Genomic DNA, 22,362 nt, shown 5'->3' on the forward strand with positions numbered 1-22,362 from the left:
TACACATTTTAATGAGCGAAAAAATACATGAGCCAGTATAGTACAATACATTCAAGACATTAAGGAAAAAATCTTAATTTCTGTAGCACTATGTATATTCAGACATGCCTAGAGCTGGCTGGAACATTTTAAAATAAACTTTTTTTATCCAAATATGCTGTTTAGTCAAAGCTGAAACATTTCACATAGTTGTACTGATTCTGAAGAAATCAGTTTGAGTGGAAGGTTTCTGAGGTCCAGGATGGACTATCCAGTCAGAGAGCAAGACAGCAGAATTGAAAACCTGACCTTTCCGAGCAGAAGAAAGACATTTGGACACAATTCTGTTGGAAAGGTTTTGTTTTCATTCCAATGCGGAACAAAACCAAGTTTCAAACCCTCAAAAGTTGTCTTGAGAGGGAATTGCCTTTCTCCAGCCAGCTCTGGCACTGACCTATTCTGCTTTATTAATTCCTATAGAGGTGGCACTTTGTCCCCAGTGCATGGCGGTATTTGCCATAAACATTCCAAGGATGGCTTTTATCCCACCTTCTCCAAGTGCAAGCACCCGATTGGCTTTGCAATGTCATGGGGTATAATACTGCTGCTTAAAGCTTTATTTAAAAATAAAATTTTTAAGCATTCAGCTCAATAAAAAAAAAAGGGGGTGTCTATTCTTCAAGGGTTACATTGGCAGAAAGAGATCCAGGTGCTCCTAGAAGGATAAACAGCTCTGCACACTTCAACATTTTGTCCTTGCATTGGTAGAAACTGATGTACACCTTCTCCTGGTGTTTCTGGAGCTTGTTGCTGGACCAGTGGAGAAAGGTGCTCCAGAGGCAATACCCAAAACAAGCCATGTACGATAAGAAGCAATGGGAAGGGAGCAGCATTCAACTACGAACACGAAAGCCTTGATCTGATGGCTCAGGAACACAGAGGGATGATTTGCTCCTGCCATCATGTGCTCTGATAAGCCCTAACAGCATGGTCAAAAATTCCCTGCGCTTACCCTAGTTGCGATACCCAGGTATGTTGCTCTTATGAAAAGATTCCAACTGATGCCCAGATGCAATTGCACCTTTTGGCAGGATTGCTGTGTGCCCGTCTGCCAGGGCTAGGCAGATCCCAAAATGAGATTGCACTTGAAAACCTAATATTTGAAAAGGGGTCCTCTTCAACTTACCTGCGAAGCTCTGAGGTCAGGGGCCTGTCTTTCTTTTGCAGGAGTTTATGGGATGACTTATATCTAACACAGAGCTTTCCTGTGCCTACCACCGGCCCTATCCATCAGCAATGGCACCAGTTCTTTCAGGGAAAATACCAGGCCTTGAACTTGGGACTCAGCAGGGGAAGGTGAAATTTTAAAATGTAAAGCCCTGAGGTTCAGAATTCCATGGACACAAATGGCCCATCACACAGGGAGCAGGGAATGGGTGTGTGGGCGCCGACAGGGACTGCAGGCACAGCTACGGTAAATGCAGGTGCAAATCAGGCACCCGAATATGCACAGGCAGTTCTGAAAATCTGGGCCTGTCAATAATTTATAAAAATTGTGCTGTAAATTCACTGCTGTGGGTTGCTGAAGGACCACCCTAGAGGTGGGGGCCCTCTGTCTAGTGATGGGCCAGAGGCAGCGCGGGTACCAGCAGGAGAAGTACATTACCTCCTGCTCCACTGGGACCTGGACGGAAACCTACCAACCCTTTTCCCAGGGTGTATTTATTCACCGTCAGAGGGCAATGATCTGTGCACCTCCAGCCTGGATGAGATTTGAACTGGGAACCTAGAGGTGAAAGCTAATCGTAGCATCTCAGCCTGGCCCAGTTCTATTTCTGATCTCAAACACTTGGCTTCAAGAGCTTTTCAGCTCTTTACATCTCCAGTGAAAGAGGGAGGTGCTATCCTCAGCCTCATCACTCCCTTTATCAACCTGTGTTACTACGCCTACCCATGTGCAAAGGAAGACCAGCCAAAGGGTGACAGCAGAACCTAGCAAATGCCTTTCCTCTGAGTCTGAACTGAGCCGCCCTTTAGCCCCACGCCATCAGGCCATCTAAGGGAAATGTTATACCCACATCTCCATCACTGGTAAACCAGCAGCCACCACTGAGGTCAGGCCAGGGAAATAGCGGCCATGTGGCAGACATGGAGCAGGGAGCCGGCATAGTATTAAGTCTCTGTCTGTGGAAGCACAGACACTGTGGTGTGGGCCGCCTCTGTGCACCAAGGCAAAGCCATCAAGGCAGCCAAAACACATGACCAAAGCCAGTGACTTACAAGCACAGAGAAGGGAATATTCCCTGCTCCCCAGGACAGACCCTGTCATTACCAGGGAGCAAGCGAGAAGTAATTCTTCCATTCTACTCTGCACTGATTAGGCCTCGGCTGGAGTATTGTGTTCAGTTCTGGGCGCCATATTTCAGGAAGGATGTGGACAAATTGGAGAAAGTCCAGAGAAGAGTGACAAAGATGAAAACATGAGCTATGAGGGAAGATTGAAAAAACTGGGTTTGTTTAGTCTGGAGAAGAGAAGACTGAGGGGGGACGTAACAGTTTTCAAGCACAGAAAAGGTTGTTACAAGGAGGAGGGAGGTTAAATTGTTCTCCTTTAACCTTTGAGGAGAAGACAAGAAGCAATGGGCTTAAATTGCAGCAAGGGCGGTTTAGGTTGGACATTAGGAAAAATTTCCTGTCAGGGTAATTAAATACTGGAATAAATTGCCTAGGGAGGTTGTGGAATCTCCATCATTGGAGATTTTTAAGAGCTGGTTAGACAAACACCTGTCAAGGGTGGTCTAGATAATACTTAGTCCTGCCATAAGTGCAGGGGACTGGACTAGATGACCTCTCAAGGTCACCTTCCAGTCCTACGATTCTATGATTCTCCATTGGTCCAGAGGTTTCCAAGAGATGCTCAGGAGGGTTTAGGTGTTTGCATTATAGTTCTTGACTGTACAGGGTAGACAAGGTGCTTTGCTGCTGAAGGGAACCGTGCATGGAACCCCACCTTCATCTCACTGGAGACTCGCTGTGCGGCATTGGTGACAGGCACAAGGGAAAGAACATCTACAGGTCTTCAGCACCGGAAACACAAGAGAGGTGGGATAGGAAAGGCTGATCCTGCAGAGTCTCGGAGCAATGTACAGCTAGGGGAAGGATGTCTTACATGTAAACGAGCAGGGGCGCAACACCCCCACCCCCAGCTTTTCAGCATGTGGGGGCAACTGGGAACCACTGGTTTCGACAAAGTTGTTTCTTTGCTGAGACTGGGGAGGAACTCATATAAATCACTCTTGGGACACCTGCTCCCCCTTCAACCTCCTTCTGCAGAGGCTGCACCTGGGGCTACAGCTGGGCTCCTAATTGGGCTTGGTCTGGAGGGTTTCATAGGTCTCCTGGTTCTGAGTGCTGAGCCCCTGTAAGGAAGAAGAGGAGACAGAAGTGGTGGTGGGGATTAGGATTTTGGTTCCAAATGGGACTCATGAAATAATTCAAATTAACTAAGCCTGAGGCTAGGGGAGTGAAATCTTTGGGAGAGATGGAGCCGGTGGCTGAGCTCCAAATCCAACTCCAGAAGCAGGGTGGGTTTTCTCTCCAGGTCAGACTAGAGCTGAAAAAGCCTGTCCAGGCCCCATGCTGTCCATCCCACCCCCACCCCACCCCCAGTGCAGGAGTGTTCCCTGCTTTATGTGCCCAGGGCTCAGACTCCTCTGACAGCCCTTCACTCTAGGTAGAACATCAGCAGCTGTCTCGGCCATTCCCTACAGGTCTCACGAGATGTTAATACACGTCTGAACCAGGTGCACAGAGCAGGGGCCAGTTTGTGACGCTGCCCAGAAAAACCTCCTGCTCCTTACTCAATATCCTAGAAGAACCTAGAAAAGGGCTCCCGGATATAAGCAAAGCAGCAGAGTCTGAGCGGCACAGCCGATGTTTGCATTGTGGGACCCGTCCAAAAATACCCAAAACACAGCGTTTTCATGCTGGTGAGAGGGACCAAATTGGCACCCCCGAGACTCGTGCCCTCTGGTCACCCACAAGGCAGCAGCAGCATCTCCCTCTGGCAATGGCCCTGCCCTACAGGGGCACTATCAGGAAGCTCAGTCTTTGTGCTGACTACCAGCGAGGGGTCCAATTAGTGCCAACGGTGGTTTGGTGATGTGGATACCTGCCTAATAGGCAATGGACTGAAAACAGCCCTTGCAGTGGCTGTTACCACAGTCATCAGATGGAGATGACTTTCAGGCAGACACCAGCGTTATTATGGAATAACATCGATTAATTAATTCAAAATACAGCTGTGCCATATCACTTGCATCCTCTTGGCACCTTGGGGGCTGGTGAAAGGGACCAAGTCCTATGCAAGTGATTGCATGTGGCAGCAAACAGGGTGGGGAAGTTTGGGTACTTACAGTATAGATCCCTTCTTCTTTCTGTTGCACAAAGAGAAAGAGAAAGAGAGATAAGTCAGAAGGAACAAGAAGCAAAATAACAGAAACAGCCGCTTCCTCCCCCACACTGTGTTATGACACAGACTGGGGGGGAGACGGGGCCTGTCCGCACCAACCAACCCCCAGCTTTCACCCAACTCCGACACTCAGCCCAAAGCTGGAACTCTTGGAAGCTTGAAAAATAAGTTAACTTTCTTTCTTTTTCTTTCTTTCTATGCAGCTGCCTCTGCACGTGTGGTTTTGGCTGGATGCAGAAGTGGATATTCTGAACTATCCTGGGCCTACAGTTTTTTTATTTCATCCCATTCCTCCCCCACCCCCCACAGAATTCCCCTTCTGTCTTGTGTTTTTCACCTGTTGTTTGTTCCCCTGCCCCCCACTAGCCACACCGGACAGAGGGAGCTCCGTCAGCCTTACTCAGCCATTAATGCTTTCAGGCCCCACTCCTCTTTGAATTAGCCCTCTGCCAGTATCTCCACGATACCGAGGTGCTTACAATGCTGCCATGTCGTATATTGTGGGGTTGGTCTCGCCACTGGCCGTAAAAGAGCGTAAAGGACCCCCAAGACATGATGTGTCTGTGCACACAGCTCAGAATCACACCAGTGTCCCTACGGCACTGCACTCCTCTGGCTGGCGCCCCACAGCAGGGCAGCTCTCCTGCGTTCTCTCACTCACTCTATCTGAGCGTTGGGTGATTTTCCTCTGTCCTCCCATGGCCTCACAGCTGCTCCCCACTTAGTATCAATATGCATCAGTCCTGGGCCCTATGCCGTCTTCCTCTGGACCATTAAGGAACGTATTAAATGAGGCAATGCCCAGCGCTGATCCCTGCCACCTCCCCCAGCCCATTGCTTTAATCATGTGCCTTTTTTAACCCCTTTAGCCAGTTTTCAGTCCATGTGACAGTGCCACCTCCATGCCAGTTTACCTGGCCTTTTCAAGGAAGATTTTGACAGAGGATGTGTCAAACACTGCACTGAAATCCAGCCTCTGCTGCATTCTCTTGACCCAGGAAATTCATAACTGCATGCAAAAGGCAATCAGCTTTGTCTGGCATGAAGTGTTTGCTATAAACCCTCTGCGCTGCCCATTCCCGGAGGCCTCTCCATTTCCTTTGGTATGGGGTGCTCATGGTACTCAGTGGTTTATTCTCACATAGCTAACAGGGTGGCTACTGCTGTGCGTGCTCTGTACCAGAGCTGCCTGGCAGTGGCCTGTGCTGTCTTCCTAGCTCAAACAGCCAGTGCCAGCAGCTGAGTTCTTCTCAGCCAGTCTCTCTGGCTTCCCCAATCAGGCTGGGGCTCATTTTGCAGCAAGGGGCACACAAGCCTCAGGATGTTTGGAATCACTTGGTGGATTCTCCAAAAGCTTAGATTCTTCTCCGGGGGGATCAGAGTCTCAAATCTCCGGCCGGATTTCTCAGGAAACTTCCCATGCTTCCAAAGAGAGGGAGACACCCTGAGCACAACCTGCCTCCAGGCATATCGGGGCAGCTGGTTCAAACCAGGGGCACGACCAAGTTAACTGAACATTTACAAACCACTTCCAGCCTGAGAATGGGGAATGCCTAGGCAGACGGGCACCAGGCACCGTGAGCCTTGTTCCCCAGCCCAAGGGGATAGAAATGAGGGTTTGCAGGCTCTATTTCAACTTGCTCAGGTGAGAGGAGGAGGAGAGGCATATCCCACCTAGCCCATGCACCCAGGCATCACGGGACACACTACAGCAACTCCTCCAGGGCTTTGCCCGCTCCAGCTTTGCTCCTGTCTTTTTATATGTGTGTGCGTTTAACGCTGATGAAAGGTGCCACGGGGCGGGAGGGGCATAAGCCTGTCACAGAGTCCCTGGGCGATGCTCTGGAACTGATCCCTACGAAGCCAGGCAGGACTCTGGGGAAGTCTCCTTTCTGTGAGCAGATTGTCTCCAGGACACACAGCTAACCCGGCTTCCACCTTCCTGGGTCTGACCTCGGAGCATTCAGCATCCTCTGCCCCTCCCTGCGCTTCCCCCAGCAAGTCCACCCAGGCAGGCTCCTGGGGAAGCCAGAGGGTCCTGCACCCCAACTCCGCAGTCAGACGTGACTCTCAGCCAGCCAGTAAAACAGAAGGTTTATTAGATGACAGGAACATGGTCTAACACAGAGCTTGTAGGTGCAGAGAACAGGACCCCTCAGCCGGGTCCATTTTGGGGGGCAGTGAGCCAGACAACCACGTCTGTACTTCACTCCATGTCCCCAGCCAGACTCAAACTGAAACTCTCTCCAGCCCCCCCTCCTCTGGGCTTTGTCCCTTTCCCGGGCCAGGAGGTCACCTGATTCCTTTGTTCTCCAACCCTTTAGCTCTCACCTGGCAGGGGGGAAGGGCCCAGGCCATCAGTTGCCAGGAAACAGGGTGTCGGCCACTGTCTATGTCCAGACCCCTGCACACACCTGCCTTCTAGGGCTCTGCAAGGATCATACACCCTTATCCCACCATCTAGATATTTAAGAACTGCCTAGGGGAAACTGAGGCACCCCCACACTATTCAGAGGAAACATTAAGAACAGTCCCACTTCGTCACAAAGCCCACTGAGGACAAATAGCCCCATCCCCTCAAATGAAAGAGTGGCTACAAAGTGCAGAAGCCAAGTGGAACAACAAATGAAAAAAAACAAGAATGGACGTGAAGGGCAAAGGTGAAAAAGAAGGGAACAGGCTAAACCTCAGCAGGATTAGAACAGAGCCGGGACTCTCCCCCGGGACACATTGTGACACAGCACCGGTACGTCAGGCACAGATCTCAGAGGACTTTGCAAAGGTGGGTCAGCGCCATCATTCACATTCAGAGACAGGGAAACTGACTTGCCTGCAGTCAAACTGCAAATTAGTGGCAGAGGTGGGATTAGGCTCAGGGTCCCTTGAGTGTTTCCCACTGCTCCACATGGCCTCCCTGCTCTGCAGTGTAAGGCCCCAAACATCAGCACAGAACAAACTCATCCTCAATGTGCCCATGCAAAATTACCCCCCACCCCAGCAAAGCCCTTAGCCCCTTGGCCCCACTCCTCCCAGTGGACCCCAAGAGGAGAGCTGTGCTGTGCAGCGCAAGGAAAGGGGCCCCGCAGATCTGGGCTCTGTTGGACCGAGGGTCGGTGAGACACCGATGAAAGCAAGAGATGCAGTGGATGATTTGAACTGTCTACTACGCCCACAAGGCCCTGGCAAAGGAGTGACCGACAGGAAGCAGAGAGGACTTACACTATAGGCTGTGCTGGGGACGGCTTTTGAGGCATTTCGAATCTGGAGCTGAAAAAGGAAATGAAAAGCATGAATTAAAGAACAAATAGCCTCTGAAACAGTTTGGGGGCAGATTCTCAGCTGAAGGGAGGGATGCGGGGACTTCCAATATCCAGCATTATAGAGCAGCCCTGGGGCTGCACTAAACTGCACCAGCTAAGTCTGGACCACATGCTATTATATCCCTCAGCACTGGGACTGGTATGGTCCCCATCACTGCCATAGCTAAGCACCTCCCACGCCTGGCGGTGTTTCCCTCACACAGCCCTGGGAGGCAGTTCAGCTTACAGATGGGGAGATGAGGCACAGGGGCTCTGGGGCTTGCCTCAGGGCACACTGGGTATGTCCACACTGCAGCAGGGAGCGTGCTTCCCAGCTCAGGCCACCAGACATGCACTAGCTCCACCCCAACTAGTGCAGCCCCAGCAGCTGGGCCTCGCCACCCAAGGACGAACCCAGAGGCTCCGGGTGGGTTTGTACTCAGGCAGCCAAAGGCCTGAGCTGCTGCCATGGTCCCCCTGGCAACACGGCCTTTTCCACGCCTGTCGACCCTATCGGTGTAGATGCACCTATGGCAGAGCCTGGAACTGGCTCCAGGTCTCCCCCCGAGAGCCTGAACAATTGGGCCACCCTTCTTTCTGAAAGGGAGGGGTGATGCTCCCCTGTGCCAGCTGGGTATTGCTGGAGTGTCTCATACGCCACTCACCCCTCATGTCTGCCCCTCCCACCTCTTCTCCAGCCCCTGTGCTGGTAGCTGACAAAAGGGAGGCGTAGGAGTCAGCTGTGCCGGCTGGGAGCTCCTCTAGAATAACCCCAGCAGAGAGGCCAAGGGCCAGCTCGTTGCAAGGGGAGCAGAGCAGTGCTGAGAACTGGCCTTTCTCATCTCTTTTTACTACCATTTCATTTTTTCCAAAAGGTAAATTTGCTGCTCCTAAACACGAGAGCCAGCAGTGCTGGCTGGTGTGAGACAGCCTGGGCCAGCTTCCCCCACGGCTCTGCCAGTGCACCTCGGTCTGGAGCTGCCGCTCCCCCTGCAGCACTGCTCTGCTGAGGCTCCCCAAGCTTTGCCCGGCAGAGTCCCTTGTCCCCTGAGCAACCACGAGCCACTGAGGAGATGGAGCCTCCCAACCCCATGGTGTTTCTGGAGCAGAAGGGCCGGCCCAGTAACCCTCCGCCCCCCGAGCAGCAGGCCCATCGGGGGTCACCTAAAGAGAGGCGAGAATGGCCAGGCCCCGGGACTCACCTTCAGACGGCAGTAGAGCACTGTGAGGATGATGCCATAGATGAACAGGATGGCGTCCAGGACGTAACACAGCCCGGGTTCGGTCAGCGCCTCTGCGGGGAGGAGAGGTGTCGTTAGCTTTCTGGTGAGGGGGAGAGGGAATGCTGCATGGGGGGCTGCACCGCCATCGTCCCACCAAGCCCAGCAGGAACGGGCATTCCAGGGCACAGAACGAGTCACCGCAATCCTGGCATTTGCTGGAGAGTGGAGCAGCTGCCCAACGCTAGGGTTTGCAGGCTGGAGCATCGGTGCAGGACCAGGCTCTCGCGCCGCCCACGTCAGAGTGAGCGGGCAGCTTGCCTTCAAGGCAGGAAACATGGGACCTCTGGCTGAGGTTTCCTGCTGGGTCAGGGACTGAGCCGTCGCATCCAAGCCGGATTTTGGTGTACCCCAGCCCCACCAGAAACGCAGACCCTCGAGGTGGGAAAGGCCTCTCCCAGCAGCTAGCCGCTTCTGCCGCCCACCCAGCCACTGAAGCCCGCTCCTCATTTGGCCAGCCCAGTTTTGAATGTCCCAAGTGATGGGGCTTCCACCGCTTCCCTGGGGAGGCTCCTCTCCCCTGGCTGATACACCCTTCGCTCAGGGCTGAATTTCCTCATGCTTCCCCCTCAGTCACCCTTCGGAGCTCCTCCCCTCCTCAAACACCTGCAGACGAGTATCCGTTCCACCCACCCAGCCCCACCCCGGGGCACCCCTGAGCGAAGCTAGACAGTGTCAGCTCCTTCGCTCTCCCCCCAGCCCCTGAATAACTCACTTTTCTCTGAATTCCCTCCAGTTTGGCTGCATCTTCCTGGCCCTGAAGTGCCCACACCACACTTTACATGTGATCACACCGGAACTGGATAGATAGATAGATAGATAGATAGATAGATAGATAGATAGATAGATAGATAGATATAGAGGGGGTGTATAGGGAGAGAGAAAGAGAGAGAGAGAGGTGGGGTGTATGGGGATAGATAGACAGATAGAGGGGGTATATGGGGATAGATAGATAGATAGATTAGATGGGGATGTATGGGGAGAGATTGATAGACAGACACAGTCAGACAGATAGCCCTGCTTTGTGATGCAGTGCCTTTGCTGATGCAGCTCGGTATACCCTTGTGCGCATCCTTGCAACCCCACACCCATCACTGCTGGTTCTCGTTACCAGGCTGCCCTGAGCCCCTCACTTAAACCAGGCTGGACAAAGTGGCCCATGGGGAACCATCCCACACTGGCCCCTTGGGGAAGGACTGGACAATCTAATGGGCCTCTGTGGACTTACAGCCATTAGACCAAACAGCTGGCGCAGACAAAACCATATCCCTTCATTAGTTTGGTGCTAACTAATGAAATTCCCCATTGGCCAGTGACAGACCTGGCACCCCTTCCGGACCACGTTAGGCCCTACCAATACCAGGACTGAAGTCCTGGCCCCATTGAAGTCAGTGAGAGTTTGGCCATTAACTTCAGCGGAGCCAGGATTACACCTCAGATGTTCATGGCTCAACCAACCAGAGAGTGACTCAAAGTTCTTTGTGGGTCTATCATGTTGCTGGGAGGAACCTGGCGCTCTGGCTTTGTTACTAGAAATGGCTAAAGAGCTTGGCTCCAGACTAACAAGTTTGGAGTTATTTTAAAGTGACACTGTGAAGGGAACAGTCTCCAAATCTGGCCCTCCATGTCCTCTAAAAATACGTTTACTTGCACAGTATCCTCCTAGCAGAGTCAAAGAGTATCACTGGGTTTGAATAGAGATGGGATGATGTTTTAGCCAGCAGGGACATTCTAGTTATACTAGCTAAAATAAGGACAATCAGATCTCATGCTTCAGGGCATTGTGCCTCAGGGGTCAGGAAGGAAGTGGCCTTTCTCCTTCCTCGGAAAGATCAGGTTCTGTCCTCTGCTGGAGGCAGGATCATGGGTTGGATGGACAGGTGCTTGATGCACTGTTTCCAGCCCTCTGTTCCTAACTGCAATGATATTATTACCCTCTGCCTGCCTAGCAACAAACCCTCTAGTGCTGTGAGATCTCCAGTTGTCTCACCCTCTGCCCAGGATGCTGGATCTCCTGTGCTCTGGATGTGAAGTGCACCTGACACAAGGAGCTGGGAGATGTGGGAACCTCAAACCTTCCCATTAACAACACAAGGAGCTTGGAATTTTGTCCTGTTTCCTTTCATAGAACAGACATGAGTCCAGGGCACAGTGGGGAACGCAGCATGCTGGAAGCTGGCAGAGCTCAGGGCAATAACAACCAATTTGAATGCATTGGCCCCTCAGGCCTTAAGGCATCTGGGAACCTTCAGAGAAGTTACTCTACAAATAAACCACAGAGGAAGGGCCCATGAGACCTAGTTAGGGCCCTTTGTTTTCGGTTTTTATTTTATTTAATTTTTCCCAGGAATTTATCAGTGTTTATTACTACAACAACAAAAACAGCTGAAAATGGGTGCAAAAAGCTATTAATAATATTTCTGGGTAAATATCAGGGTTTATTTTGGTGGACGGAAGGGCAGGGGGGAAAAGCATTCTGTAGATTAACTCTTTGATTAATAAAAAGAAAAGGAGGACTTGTGGCACCTTAGAGACTAACCAATTTATTTGAGCATACGTTTTCATGAGCTACAGCTCACTTCATCGGATGCATCACGAAAGCGTATGCTCAAATAAATTGGTTAGTCTCTAAGGTGCCACAAGTCCTCCTTTTCTTTTTTTCTTTTTTCAAATACAGACTAACGCAGCTGCTACTCTGAAACTCTTTGATTAATGGAACTCAGTGTGGTTTGCTGCAGAATTAAAATGCTGACAGCTTGAAATGTGTCCGTGGGGGGGGTGAGGTTCATCAGCATGTTCAGGTGCACATGCACTTCAGAGCACTACTTCATAGGCTACAGGACGCAGCACAGCCTAGTGGTTAGAGAGTGACTGGGAATCAGGAAACTGAGTCACCCACCTATAGCAGTTGCTCAGAGATCTATGAGCTGAATGCACTATCAGCCCTTTGCATGTGCCTAGCAAACATATCCGCGAAACCTCCCAGCACCCACTAGGCAAGTCAGAATCATTATCCTTGTGCTGAGGCTCAGAGGGGGAAGTGACATCCCCAAGGTCCTTAGCCAGCCAGCTGAGAGCAGACCAGAACCCAGGCGTCCTGATTCCCAGTGCACTGATGTATAGTCCACAGAGAGATCCTGGGGGCAGTCAGCTGCTATTTTTCCATGTTGGGGTGGGCAGGGACTCAGGGCACAATGCTGGTCCTGCAGGGCTCCTTGGTGAAATCAGCCTGGCCTTCCCGGAGAACAGACAGTTGGAGAAGAGGGGGAGTGGGGGAGGTCAGAGCTTACTGGGGTACGGCAGGCACCGTACGGCCAGGGCAGAGAGACTCCCTAGCCTCCATCACTGCATGCTGGGAGATGGGGGCTCCAGGAACACCTCATATCTGGACACAACACCCCAAATCCCAATGGCTCTGGCTGCAGTGGTGGAGGGGGGCCACTCTGTACCAGCGCTTAGCTCCCTGCGCTGCCTGCCACTCGGATCACAGGCTCGTTTCAAGTCTTGGAATGGGGCTGGAGCCTGGTCACTCCGGGCCCGTGCACTCCCCAGCAGGGGCATTCGGGCTCGTCCTTCCAGCAGGGGCATTCGGGCTCACGGAGCCGGGACCCAGCTTTGGGGAGGGGGCGTTGTGGGGGAGGACCTAATATGGCTGCAGCGTAGCCCAACCCTCACCCCCTCCCCAGGACACAGCAGCACCCGGGGGTTCAGACAAGTGTTATGTGAGGTGCCCGACAGACACAGGCCCCCCGGCCCCACCACTGTGAAACCAGCTGCACAGAAAGGAAGGGTCCTGCCGCCTTGGTCTCACGAGAGGCTCCGATACTGAGATGAGAAGCCCCTCCCCCCTGGGCCCCCTACTCCCCTCCAGCCCCCCCGAAGCCACCCAGGAGAGTCCTCTCGCAGCTCAAAGCCAGAAATGGAAACCACGTCCTTGGCAGAAACTTGTTTCGAGTGCTTTAGCCAACCGCTAGAGCGTCATGAAACCACAAGCAGCAGCAGCGGCCGGGGTTTTGTCTCTGCAGCCGGGGTGTTGTCTCTGTGATCGCACCTGAGGCTCTGAGCGGTAACAGGCCTCGCTGACAAACAAGGTCTGAATCCTCTGCCCTTCCCCGGAGAGGCGAGCACGCAGTGCCACTGCCAGGGCTGTGGGTGCCAGGGGCTGGTACGGGACTGCAGTGGCTTTCCCCAGCACTGGCCTCTGCTCACTCCCATCACCTGCCCGGCACTCACACCGCTCAGGTTTGGCCCGGCTGCCCCTCTGCCAGGACAGGGGGTGGCCGGGCCACATTTGAGCGAGTGGCATTGCAACCTGGCGGATGAGGTCACAGTACTAATCAGTTGGTTTGGGGAGTTTTTTCGGTGGTTGCAGGCCCTGAGCTGGGGCCTTGCTCATGACAGCTCTGTTCACTAGACACATCTGGAGGGGTTTCTCTGCTTGCCCCACGAGGAGAGCGCTGCATCCCCAGCAGCCCCAGGTCATCCCGTGACATGCCAGCAGAGGAGATGCTTGTTTTCAATGTATCAGATGGCATGGCTGTGCCCCGCACCCCCACCGGCTCATGGCCTCTATGCACCACAACTTTCCCCGGGTTGAGTCTGGGGCCTGGAAGCACAGTTGCGCCTTATGACAGTCTATAATCTTGTGTTCATCCTTGTCAAGGTTTCTTCCCCACTCTGAACACTAGGGTACAGATGTGGGGACCTGCATGAAAGACCCCCTAAGCTTATTCTTACCAGCTTAGGTTAAAAACTTCCCCAAGGTACAAACTTTGCCTTGTCCTTGAACCGTATGCTGCCACCACCAAGCGTCTTACACAAAGACCAGGGGAAGAGCCCACTTGGAGACGTCTTCCCCCAAAATATCCCCCCAAGCCCTACACCCCCTTTCCTGGGGAAGGCTTGATAAGGATCCTCACCAATTTGTACAGGTGAACACAGACCCAAACCCTTGGATCTTAAGAACAATGAAAAAGCAATCAGGTTCTTAAAAGAAGAATTTTAATTAAAGAAAAGGTAAAAGAATCACCTCTGTAAAATCAGGAGGGTAAATACCTTACAGGGTAATCAGATTCAAAACATAGAGAATCCCTCTAGGCAAAACCTTAAGTTACAAAAAGACACAAAAGCAGGAATCTACACAAAAGCAGGAATCTACATTCCATTCAGCACAGCTTATTTTACCAGCCATTAAACAAAAGGAAATCTAACGCATTTCTAGCTAGATTACTTACTAACTAACAGGGGTTGTGAGGCTGCATTCCTGATCTGTTCCCGGCAAAAGCATCACCCAGAAAGACAGACCCTTTGTTCCCCCCACTCCAGATTTAAAAGTATCTTGTCCTCTCATTGGTCATTTTGGGTCAGGTGCCAGCTAGGTTACCTTAGCTTCTTAACCCTTTACAGGTGAAAGGGTTTTGCCTCTGGCCAGGAGGGATTTTATAACACTGTATACAGAAAGGTGGTTACCCTTCCCTTTATATTTATGACAATCCTTTTTACAAAACTATGATAAATTGTTTACAGAGTATGCCTTGTGACATGTCCCTAGAAAACTCATAATTCGCTGATCATTATTGTCCTGGTAAAATATGTATGGCAACATTGTATGTAAAGTTATAAGATTCTCCTGTATGATGTTGCTAAGGCACATTTCAAATCTGGGGAAGCAGCCCAAACCACTTCCTGAGGCTTTGTCTGCACTAGCACTTTTCTCAGCAAAACTTTTGTCAGCCAGGGGTTTGAAAAAAACATCCCCCTGACCAACATAAGTTTCACTGACAAAAGTGTCAGTGTGGACAGAACTATGACGGCTCTCCTGCCGACATAGCTAACGCCGTTCATTGGGGGTGGTTTAATTATGCTGGCGGGAGAGTTCTCTCCCACCAGCATAGAGCGGCTACACAGGAGACCTGACAGTTGCACAGCTGTAGCATTACAGCTGTGTGAGTGTAAGGTCTGTAGTGTAGACATAGCCTCAGAGACAAAAGGCAATCAGATTCCTCAGCCAGTTGTCAACAAAATCAGAGGGACTATGACCTGAGTATGTGGCCATTCTTTGGCAGGAAGAAGGGTGTGAGTGAGAAATTTACATCTTGGCAATCAAACAGCTGGCGGGGGAGATACTGTGTAGATAGACTGGTTGTCATCTGAACCCCAGCTGAAGAGCAGATTAGCAGCTGAAAGGAGTCCCGGAAAAGAAGATATAAAAATGAGGAACAGACACCCCAAATGATCTCTCCCTTCATCTCTACTCACAGCATCAACAACATTTGAAAGACAAAGAAAGCATCATTGAATGGGGGGAAGGGTCCTGGCTGGGGAGGAATCCAGCCACACTGCTGTGAGCATGTGGTGAAAGAAATCTTTGCTTTGAATTCACTTAGCTTGTTAGGTTAGGTATTAATTTGTGTTTTACCTTTTATTTCTTTATAACCAATTCTGACTTTTATGGCTCATTACTTGTAATCACATAAAATCCATCTTTCTGTAGTTAATAAACTTGTTCTACTGTGTGATCTAAACCAGTGTGGGCTTGGATCGAAGTGTTTGGGAAACTTCATTTGAGATAACAGGGCCTGTGCATACAATTTTCTATGGATGAAACGATGGACTTTCTAGGAACTTGTATTGTCCAGAAGGAAAGAGCTGAGCAGTGCAAGATGCACATTTCTGGAGACAAGTCTGGCACTGGGAAGTTGCTGGGGGTAATGTACATGCTAGAGGCTGTGTGTGAGCAAGGCCAGGAGTGGGTGGTCTCACAGCAAAACAGTGTAAAAGGCACTCACGGTTGGAGAATTGAGGGGACACCGCTATTCACCTATCCAGATTGTACTCTGAGGAAAGTCACACTTCTGGTTTCAGGTCCCAGCCCCAGCTGCATCGCTCACCCCACCTCTGCAGCCTTTCCTGGTGGGGCACTGGCTTGGCTTGGCGGATGCTCAGAGCTTTCTCTGCTGGCTCTGAAATGTAACCAGAACTTACATTCTGGATCACCGGGGCCCGCGGCCTTTTCTGTTTGGTCTCTCTGCCAACATTCAAGCAGGTGAACTTTTGATCCCACCCATGTGCCAGGGCAGGGACCCTGTGAAGCTGCTTGGGCAACCGCCTTGGGGTGCTGGGGGTGCTCGGGAGGGACCGAATGGGGGGAGGGAGGCATCATTGCAAAGAGGAGCAGCAGTGCCAGTGCCAGCAGGTTACACCACGGACTGCACTTCAGCTAAATGGGGCTGCCTGGAAGTCTCCGCGAATTCCCGGATAATGCAGCACAAACACTCAGTGCCAGCCCCCAGGGAGCACCCAGGCACGGTGCCACCACCACGAGCACCTGGGCACCTCTGGCCACTTGGCCACTCAGGGCTGGTGTCAACCGACACAGGGTGGCCTCAGGAGCCCATGAAGAAGCAGGGCCAGCAAGTGGGAAGGAGCAGCTCTGGGAGAGGTGAGGCAGGAGCAGCCACAGAAGCGAGTGGGGAGAGGCAGGCCCCGAGGCCAGGCGGGAGACACAGGCGCTGGGCTGGCCTGCGGTTGCTGTTCCAGCCCAACGAGGGTTCTGTGGGGGTGAGGCACTCCTCTGCTCCCTCCCGTGCAGCCAGCTCTGGGGCACTGACTGCCTTGGGCTGGTTATGTCAAGTCACCAGGAGGGAACCCGTCTGCTTTGCAACAATAAGCCAGGAACAGCTGCTTTCCAGCAGTGGTGGGAGGGGTTTGGGGCGCACAGAGCCTGCGTCATCTGCTGCTGCAGGGAGCTGTCGGGGTGTTGCCGTCAGAGGCCACCTTACAGCGCATTGCTGGGAAACAGTAATGAAATCTGCCGGCTCTCAGACCCTGGGCCACGAACAGCTTTGGGGCCCTGCACAAGGGGACCTCTACAGAGGTGGGTGTAGGAAGCACCTTCGCCCAGCGTGGTCACCATTGCAGAAGGGCCCAAGTCTCATTGACAGTCCCAGGGAGAGTCAATGGACCAGCTAAGGGACACAGGCAACTTCAAAAATGTAACCCCGTGTCTTTGCATCTTCCCCAGGCAGGGTCCTGACACACTGCTTATGTGTGTGCGCATGTGAGTGTGTGTGTGTGCGCATGTGCATGTGAGTGGGGTTGTGCGTGTCTGAGTGAGTGTGTGCACACAGGTACGTGTCGTTGACTAATATACACTGGGCCGGCAGATATCTATCTATATATCTCACATTACCAATAGGTATTATCCGCACCATACGTATATCGGTGTGTAGTAAGCACATAATTGTGATATAATGGCAGTTATATTGCTTAAATTGGCCTCACCATTTTATATACCCCTGCTCACTTGTGCTACGGATCCCTTAACCTCTTGGAATCACTGAAGTAAGTGTTGGCGTAAGTCCCCAGGGAAGCTGTCAAGCCCAGGACGGACGAGTTACCATAGGAACAGGCACGCACCGGAAGGTCCCAAAGGAAGAGGCCAAGACATGACTGTTCTCCCCCGGTACAGAGCTAGGAGTTCCTGCACACCGGGGGGCAGGGGCGGGGAGGAGAAGCAGAGCGGGGCGGCGCATTCAGGGGAGGAGGCGGAGGCGGAGCAGAGGTGAGCTGGGGCCGGGGGTGGGGCGGGGAGCTGCCGGTGGGTGCTCTGCACCCACCAAATTTTCCCCGTGGGTGCTCCAGGGCTGGAGCACCGTGGAGTCGGTGCCTAAGGCGCCACTTTTGGCTGGTTAAATTTAGAAGCCCTTTTAGAACCGGTTGTCCCTCACGGAACTACCGGTTCTAAAAGGGCTTCTAAATTTAACAACCGGTTAACAATAAGCCGGTGCAAACCGGCTCCAGCTCACCACTGAGTACGGCTACACTCTTTGTTCCTAGCCGTATTAAAACATATTGTTTGCTTGCGCCCAAGTACCAAGCAATCCAGATCACTCTCTGTCAGTGACCCGTCCTCTTCATTTACCACTGCCCCAATTTTTGTGTCATCTGCAAACTTTACCAGGAATGATTTTATGCTTTCTTCCAGGTCATTGATACAAATGTTAAATAACATAGGGCCAAGAACTGATCCCTGTGGGACCTCACTAGAAACACACCCTGTCATAAATATAAAGGAAAGGGTAAACACCTTTAAAATCCCTCCCGGCCAGAGGAAAAACCCTTTCACCTGTAAAGGGTTAAGAAGCTAAGATAACCTCTCTGGCGCCTGACCAACATGACCAATGAGGAGACAAGATACTTTCAAAAGCTGGGGGGGAGGGAGAAACAAAGTCTCTCGCTCTGTCTGTGTGTTGCTTTTGCCGGGGACAGAACAGGAATGGAGCCTTAGAACTTAGTAAGTAATCTAGCTAGATATGCGTTAGATTATGATTTCTTTAAATGGCTGAGAAAATAAGCTGCGCTGAATGGACTGTAGTTTCCTGTTTTTGTGTCTTTTTGTAACTTAAGGTTTTGCTTAGAGGGATTCTCTATGTTTTGAATCTGATTACCCTGTAAGGTATTTACCATCCTGATTTTACAGAGGTGATTCTTTTTACGTTTTCTTCTATTAAAATTCTTCTTATAAGAACCTGATTGCTTTTTCATTGTTCTTAAGATCCAAGGGTTTGGGTCTGTGGTAACCTATGCAAATTGGTGAGGATTTTTATCAAACCTTCCCCAGGAAAGGGGGTGTAAGGTTTGGGAGGATTTTGGGGGGGAAAGATGTTTCCAAACGGGTCTTTCCCAGTTATATACCTGTTAGACGTTTGGTGGTGGCAGCGATAAAGTCCAAGGGCAAAAGGTAAAATAGTTTGTACCATGGGGAAGTTTTAACCTAAGCTGGTAAAAGTAAGCTTAGGAGGTTTTCATGCAGGTCCCCACATCTGTACCCTAGAGTTCAGGGTGGGGAAGGAACCTTGACACACCGGATGATGACGATTCCCCATTTACAATGACAATTGGAGACCTATCAGATTTTTAATCAAACTGTCATGCAGTATCACGCCAAACGCCTCACAGAAGATTACGTCCATTACATCAACACTGTTACTTTTATCAACCAAACGTGTAATCTCATCAAAAACAGATATCCCATTCCTTTGACAGGATCTACTTTCCATACAGCCGATCTCCCAAGTCTGAGTCTGGAATCTCATCCCCAGGTTTGTTTGTTTGGATCCCGAGATAGGCTAACGGGGGCATATGAGGATCCCTTATCAACCCTTCCAGCCTCAAAAACCAGAGGCAGAACACACACATCCAAGGCAAGGGGTTACACCCATCCCCTGGCCAGGCTGGCTTCCCATTCTTATTTAACCAGTCCCTCCCCCCATGCACCTTGCTCCCATTCCCCAGCCAGGGCCCATCTACCCATTCCCCAGATCTCAAGGGGAGACAGTGGAGTGATTCAGTCAATCGGCTGGTAGCGAAGGGGGGTGTTGCAGGACCCAAGGTGTTGCCTTCGGATGGCACCCTTGGAATGCTTCCATATTCCAGACACACTGGGCACCCGGGGGGGAGCTCAGGACGGGAAAGATCTGGCGTTTATGACCTGCCTTCGACCTCAGAGATCCCAAAGTACTTCCCACACTGGGTCCCAGCAGCCCTGCAGGGGTGGGGCAGCCAGGCGACAATCCCATTGCAGGCAGCGATAGGGAGGAGGGAAAATGCGGGACGGAGGATTTCTGTGCAAACCTTGACTTTTCGGATAGTGCCCCAGGGTCTGTAGGGTCCAGGCTGAAGGGACAGGGCTGGGGATAGAGTCTCAGCCCAAAGGGAAAACGCTAGAGAAAAGGGGAGGCTTCTCCACTGAGAGTGTATAACACACACGATGGGGTTGGCAGAGGGGCCATGTGGGGCAGAGGGGGGTCAAGATGAGTGGCATGGGGCTGAGCAAGGATGGCAGGGAGCTGGGATGTGATTCCCTCAGTCCTAGAGCTGGAGCCACACTGGCTCTGGGTGCATCTGTGCATGAGTGACAGGACCCCTCAGGGAGCAGCCGGTCTGCGGGATGGTTAGTGGGACTGTATGTGGAGAGCCTGTGGCCTGCAAATGCAGAGGGCGTGTAAACGAGGGCCAAGGGAACTGGCCCCAGCCCAGCCCAGCTTCCCCTGGAACGTAACTCAGGACAGCAGCTGCCTGCAGGGCCTGGGCAGGTGTCCATGCCAAGCCAGGGGGGGAACAACACTGGGCCTTTGCCCCGCTCCAGGGCCACAGCTGCTCGTGGAGCTCCCATTAACAAGCCAAGTGAAACCAGCTAGGTGTCATTAGGGGCTGTTGGGCAGGGGATCACTTGTTTGGGTGTGACTGGCTTCTGCTTGCCCCTGGCCCCAGGCAGCCTGCCTAGCCCCAGCCCCAGCCCTTGGCTGCCCTGGGTGGTGCTCGGTGGGGTTTCACTTTCGGCACAGGGTGTCCAGCCTTGCAGCGGGAGGCGGGTGCAGAACAAAGCAAGAAGCTGCCCCCAGAACTGCCCCTAGTTAAAGCTCAAGCCAAAGCAGGTTGCTGCCCTGTGCTCCTGGTGTGACGGCCCTGGAGGGGCCGGTTTGGCACAGGCCCCTTCACCTCAGGACCACCCCCAGCGCTGCGCGACCCCTTAGACGCCAGCCCTGCCAGTCAAACCCGCACTCTGCCCCCTTTCCAGGCCCCTAAAAGCCTCCAAGGTGCTTAGTCACCAACTCCTCCAGGTCTGAAGAACCATCACTGCCCTGTTAGAGGTGCCCGGCCCAGCGCTGGCTCCTCCAGAGCCAGAGGGGAAAGCAGCCCCCATCCCCACCGCAGAGTCCGCACCCCCGAGGCCGTGAGCCCCTGGGGACGGAGTGGCTTCCAGGGACCGTTCAGAACCAGCCCCCATCCCCACCACAGAGCCCGCACCCCCGAGGCCGTGAGCCCCTGGGGACGGAGTGGCTTCCAGAGACCGTTCAGAACCAGCCCCCATCCCCACAACAGAGCCTGCACCCCCGAGGCCGTGAGCCCCTGGGGACGGAGTGGCTTCCAGGGACCGTTCAGAACCAGCCCTCGAAAGGCTCCCCAGGCGCAGGGTCGGGCAGGACCCAGCAAGGCCCAATCACAGGCTCAGACTTGCTCCCAGCCAGGCGCCGCCTCCTCCGGCTCTCGGGCTTTAAAAAGACTCGGGACCCCCAGCAGCCGGCTCCCCGGCCTCCCCGAGGGTGCACTCAGCTTGCCCTGCACACGAGGCCTGCCCCTGCGAGAAGGGCCAGAGCCCTGGGGCCACCCGCAATGGCCCCCCCACCCCTACCTGCGCCTTCGGCCCTGAGGAGCAGCAGCAGGCCGGCCACGAGCCACATCTTCATCCTGGCCGGCGGGGTGAAGCCAAGGAGCCGCCACACGAGTCCGATCGCTCCCTCGCCGGGGCTGGGATGGCAAAGGCAGCAGCGACTGCTCCACTCCGGCTGCTCGGCGGAGACACACTGTCCGGTGTGAGCTGGGGCTGGGCGCTGCAATTGACTCAGCAAGACGCCCCACAACCACAGAGCAACTCCTTCCTGCACTCCCCACTCGCTCCTTAACTCTTCACACAGCCCAAGCCTGGGCAGTTCCCTTTTCTCCAGGCTGCAGTTGCATTAGGGAACTGGCCTGGGTTCACGTGGGCCCAGGTCCCTTCCCGGAAGGGGCAGGGTGGGAGCCCACTGGTAATTGCTCAAGCGCTGGTGGAACTGTGTATCCAAGGGCTGGGTGATGTCGTTGACCCAGGCCACTGAGGGGCCCTTGGGGGCTGGCTAGGGCTCGGATGGGGGGCTGGTGACTCAGGCTGGTTTGAATCCATCCCGGCACCGCTCTTGCCCAGCTCCATCCCATCGCCCCTGTGTGGTCCCCCTAGAGAACGCTCTCCAAGCACTGCGCTCTGCCCCAGCTGGGGGCTGCTGCTTTTTCGCTCTGCTGGGTTTCACACCAGGTTCCTGGCGAGGCGGCGCCCAGAGCCGAGTGCCACGGCTGGGTTTGAGCTAGCCCGGGTGGAGTCGTTCACACCTCACGCCATGGAGTCGCAACGGATCCAGGTCAGCACCTTGCTGAGGTGCTCTGCCCTTCCCACGGGGCCCCCAGCTCCGCACCAGCTGCCCCCTGGCTCCAGACCCAGCGCACAGGCCAAGTCCTTCCTAACCTCTAGGCTTCAGGGCCCGAGTGATGTGCCCCTGCCCTGGTGCCCTGCCTAGCAGGTACCAACCTGGCAGGGGGTAGTTCTCTGCTAATCGGGACCAGGCTGGGGCAGGAACAGTCTGCCTCCCTCCCTGCAGCTGCCTCGAGCACCCTTTGCCAAGCCCCATGGCCAGCCTGTGCCCTCTCCTCTGCAGCTGGGCCTGGCCACTCTGGGCTGGGCATGGGGGCCCTAGCTCCAGCCAAGCTGGACTCTCCTTAACTCTGTCGGGTTCTGACT

The 22,362-nt window shown here is 53.1% G+C and overlaps 1 protein-coding gene across 1 annotated transcript; it reads right to left on the minus strand.

The window, feature by feature from the left end:
• FCER1G (Fc epsilon receptor Ig) lies at window positions 1-21,496 on the minus strand. The gene is made up of 5 exons (XM_074938414.1): window positions 21,226-21,496; window positions 8,952-9,043; window positions 7,670-7,717; window positions 4,395-4,415; window positions 1-3,398 (listed from the first exon to the last, which is right to left on the minus strand). Exons 1-5 carry the CDS (start codon window positions 21,278-21,280, stop codon window positions 3,342-3,344), a joined length of 273 nt encoding a protein of 90 aa, XP_074794515.1. The 5' UTR covers window positions 21,281-21,496; the 3' UTR covers window positions 1-3,341.
• Window positions 21,497-22,362: the final 866 nt, after the last annotated feature.

Source organism: Natator depressus, chromosome 24, assembly GCF_965152275.1.
Source record: "Natator depressus isolate rNatDep1 chromosome 24, rNatDep2.hap1, whole genome shotgun sequence".
Lineage (NCBI taxonomy): Eukaryota > Metazoa > Chordata > Testudines > Cheloniidae > Natator > Natator depressus.

Coding starts and splice junctions, on each gene's coding strand:
- FCER1G (XM_074938414.1), bottom strand. CDS start 21,280: ATGAAGATGTGGCTCGTGGCCGGCCTGCTGCTGCTCCTCAGGGCCGAA. Junction 7,718..8,951: donor TGCTCTACTGCCGTCTGAAG/GTGAGTCCCGGG, acceptor TTCCTTTTTCAG/CTCCAGATTCGAAATGCCTC. Junction 4,416..7,669: donor TCCCCAGCACAGCCTATAGT/GTAAGTCCTCTC, acceptor TTTGTGCAACAG/AAAGAAGAAGGGATCTATAC.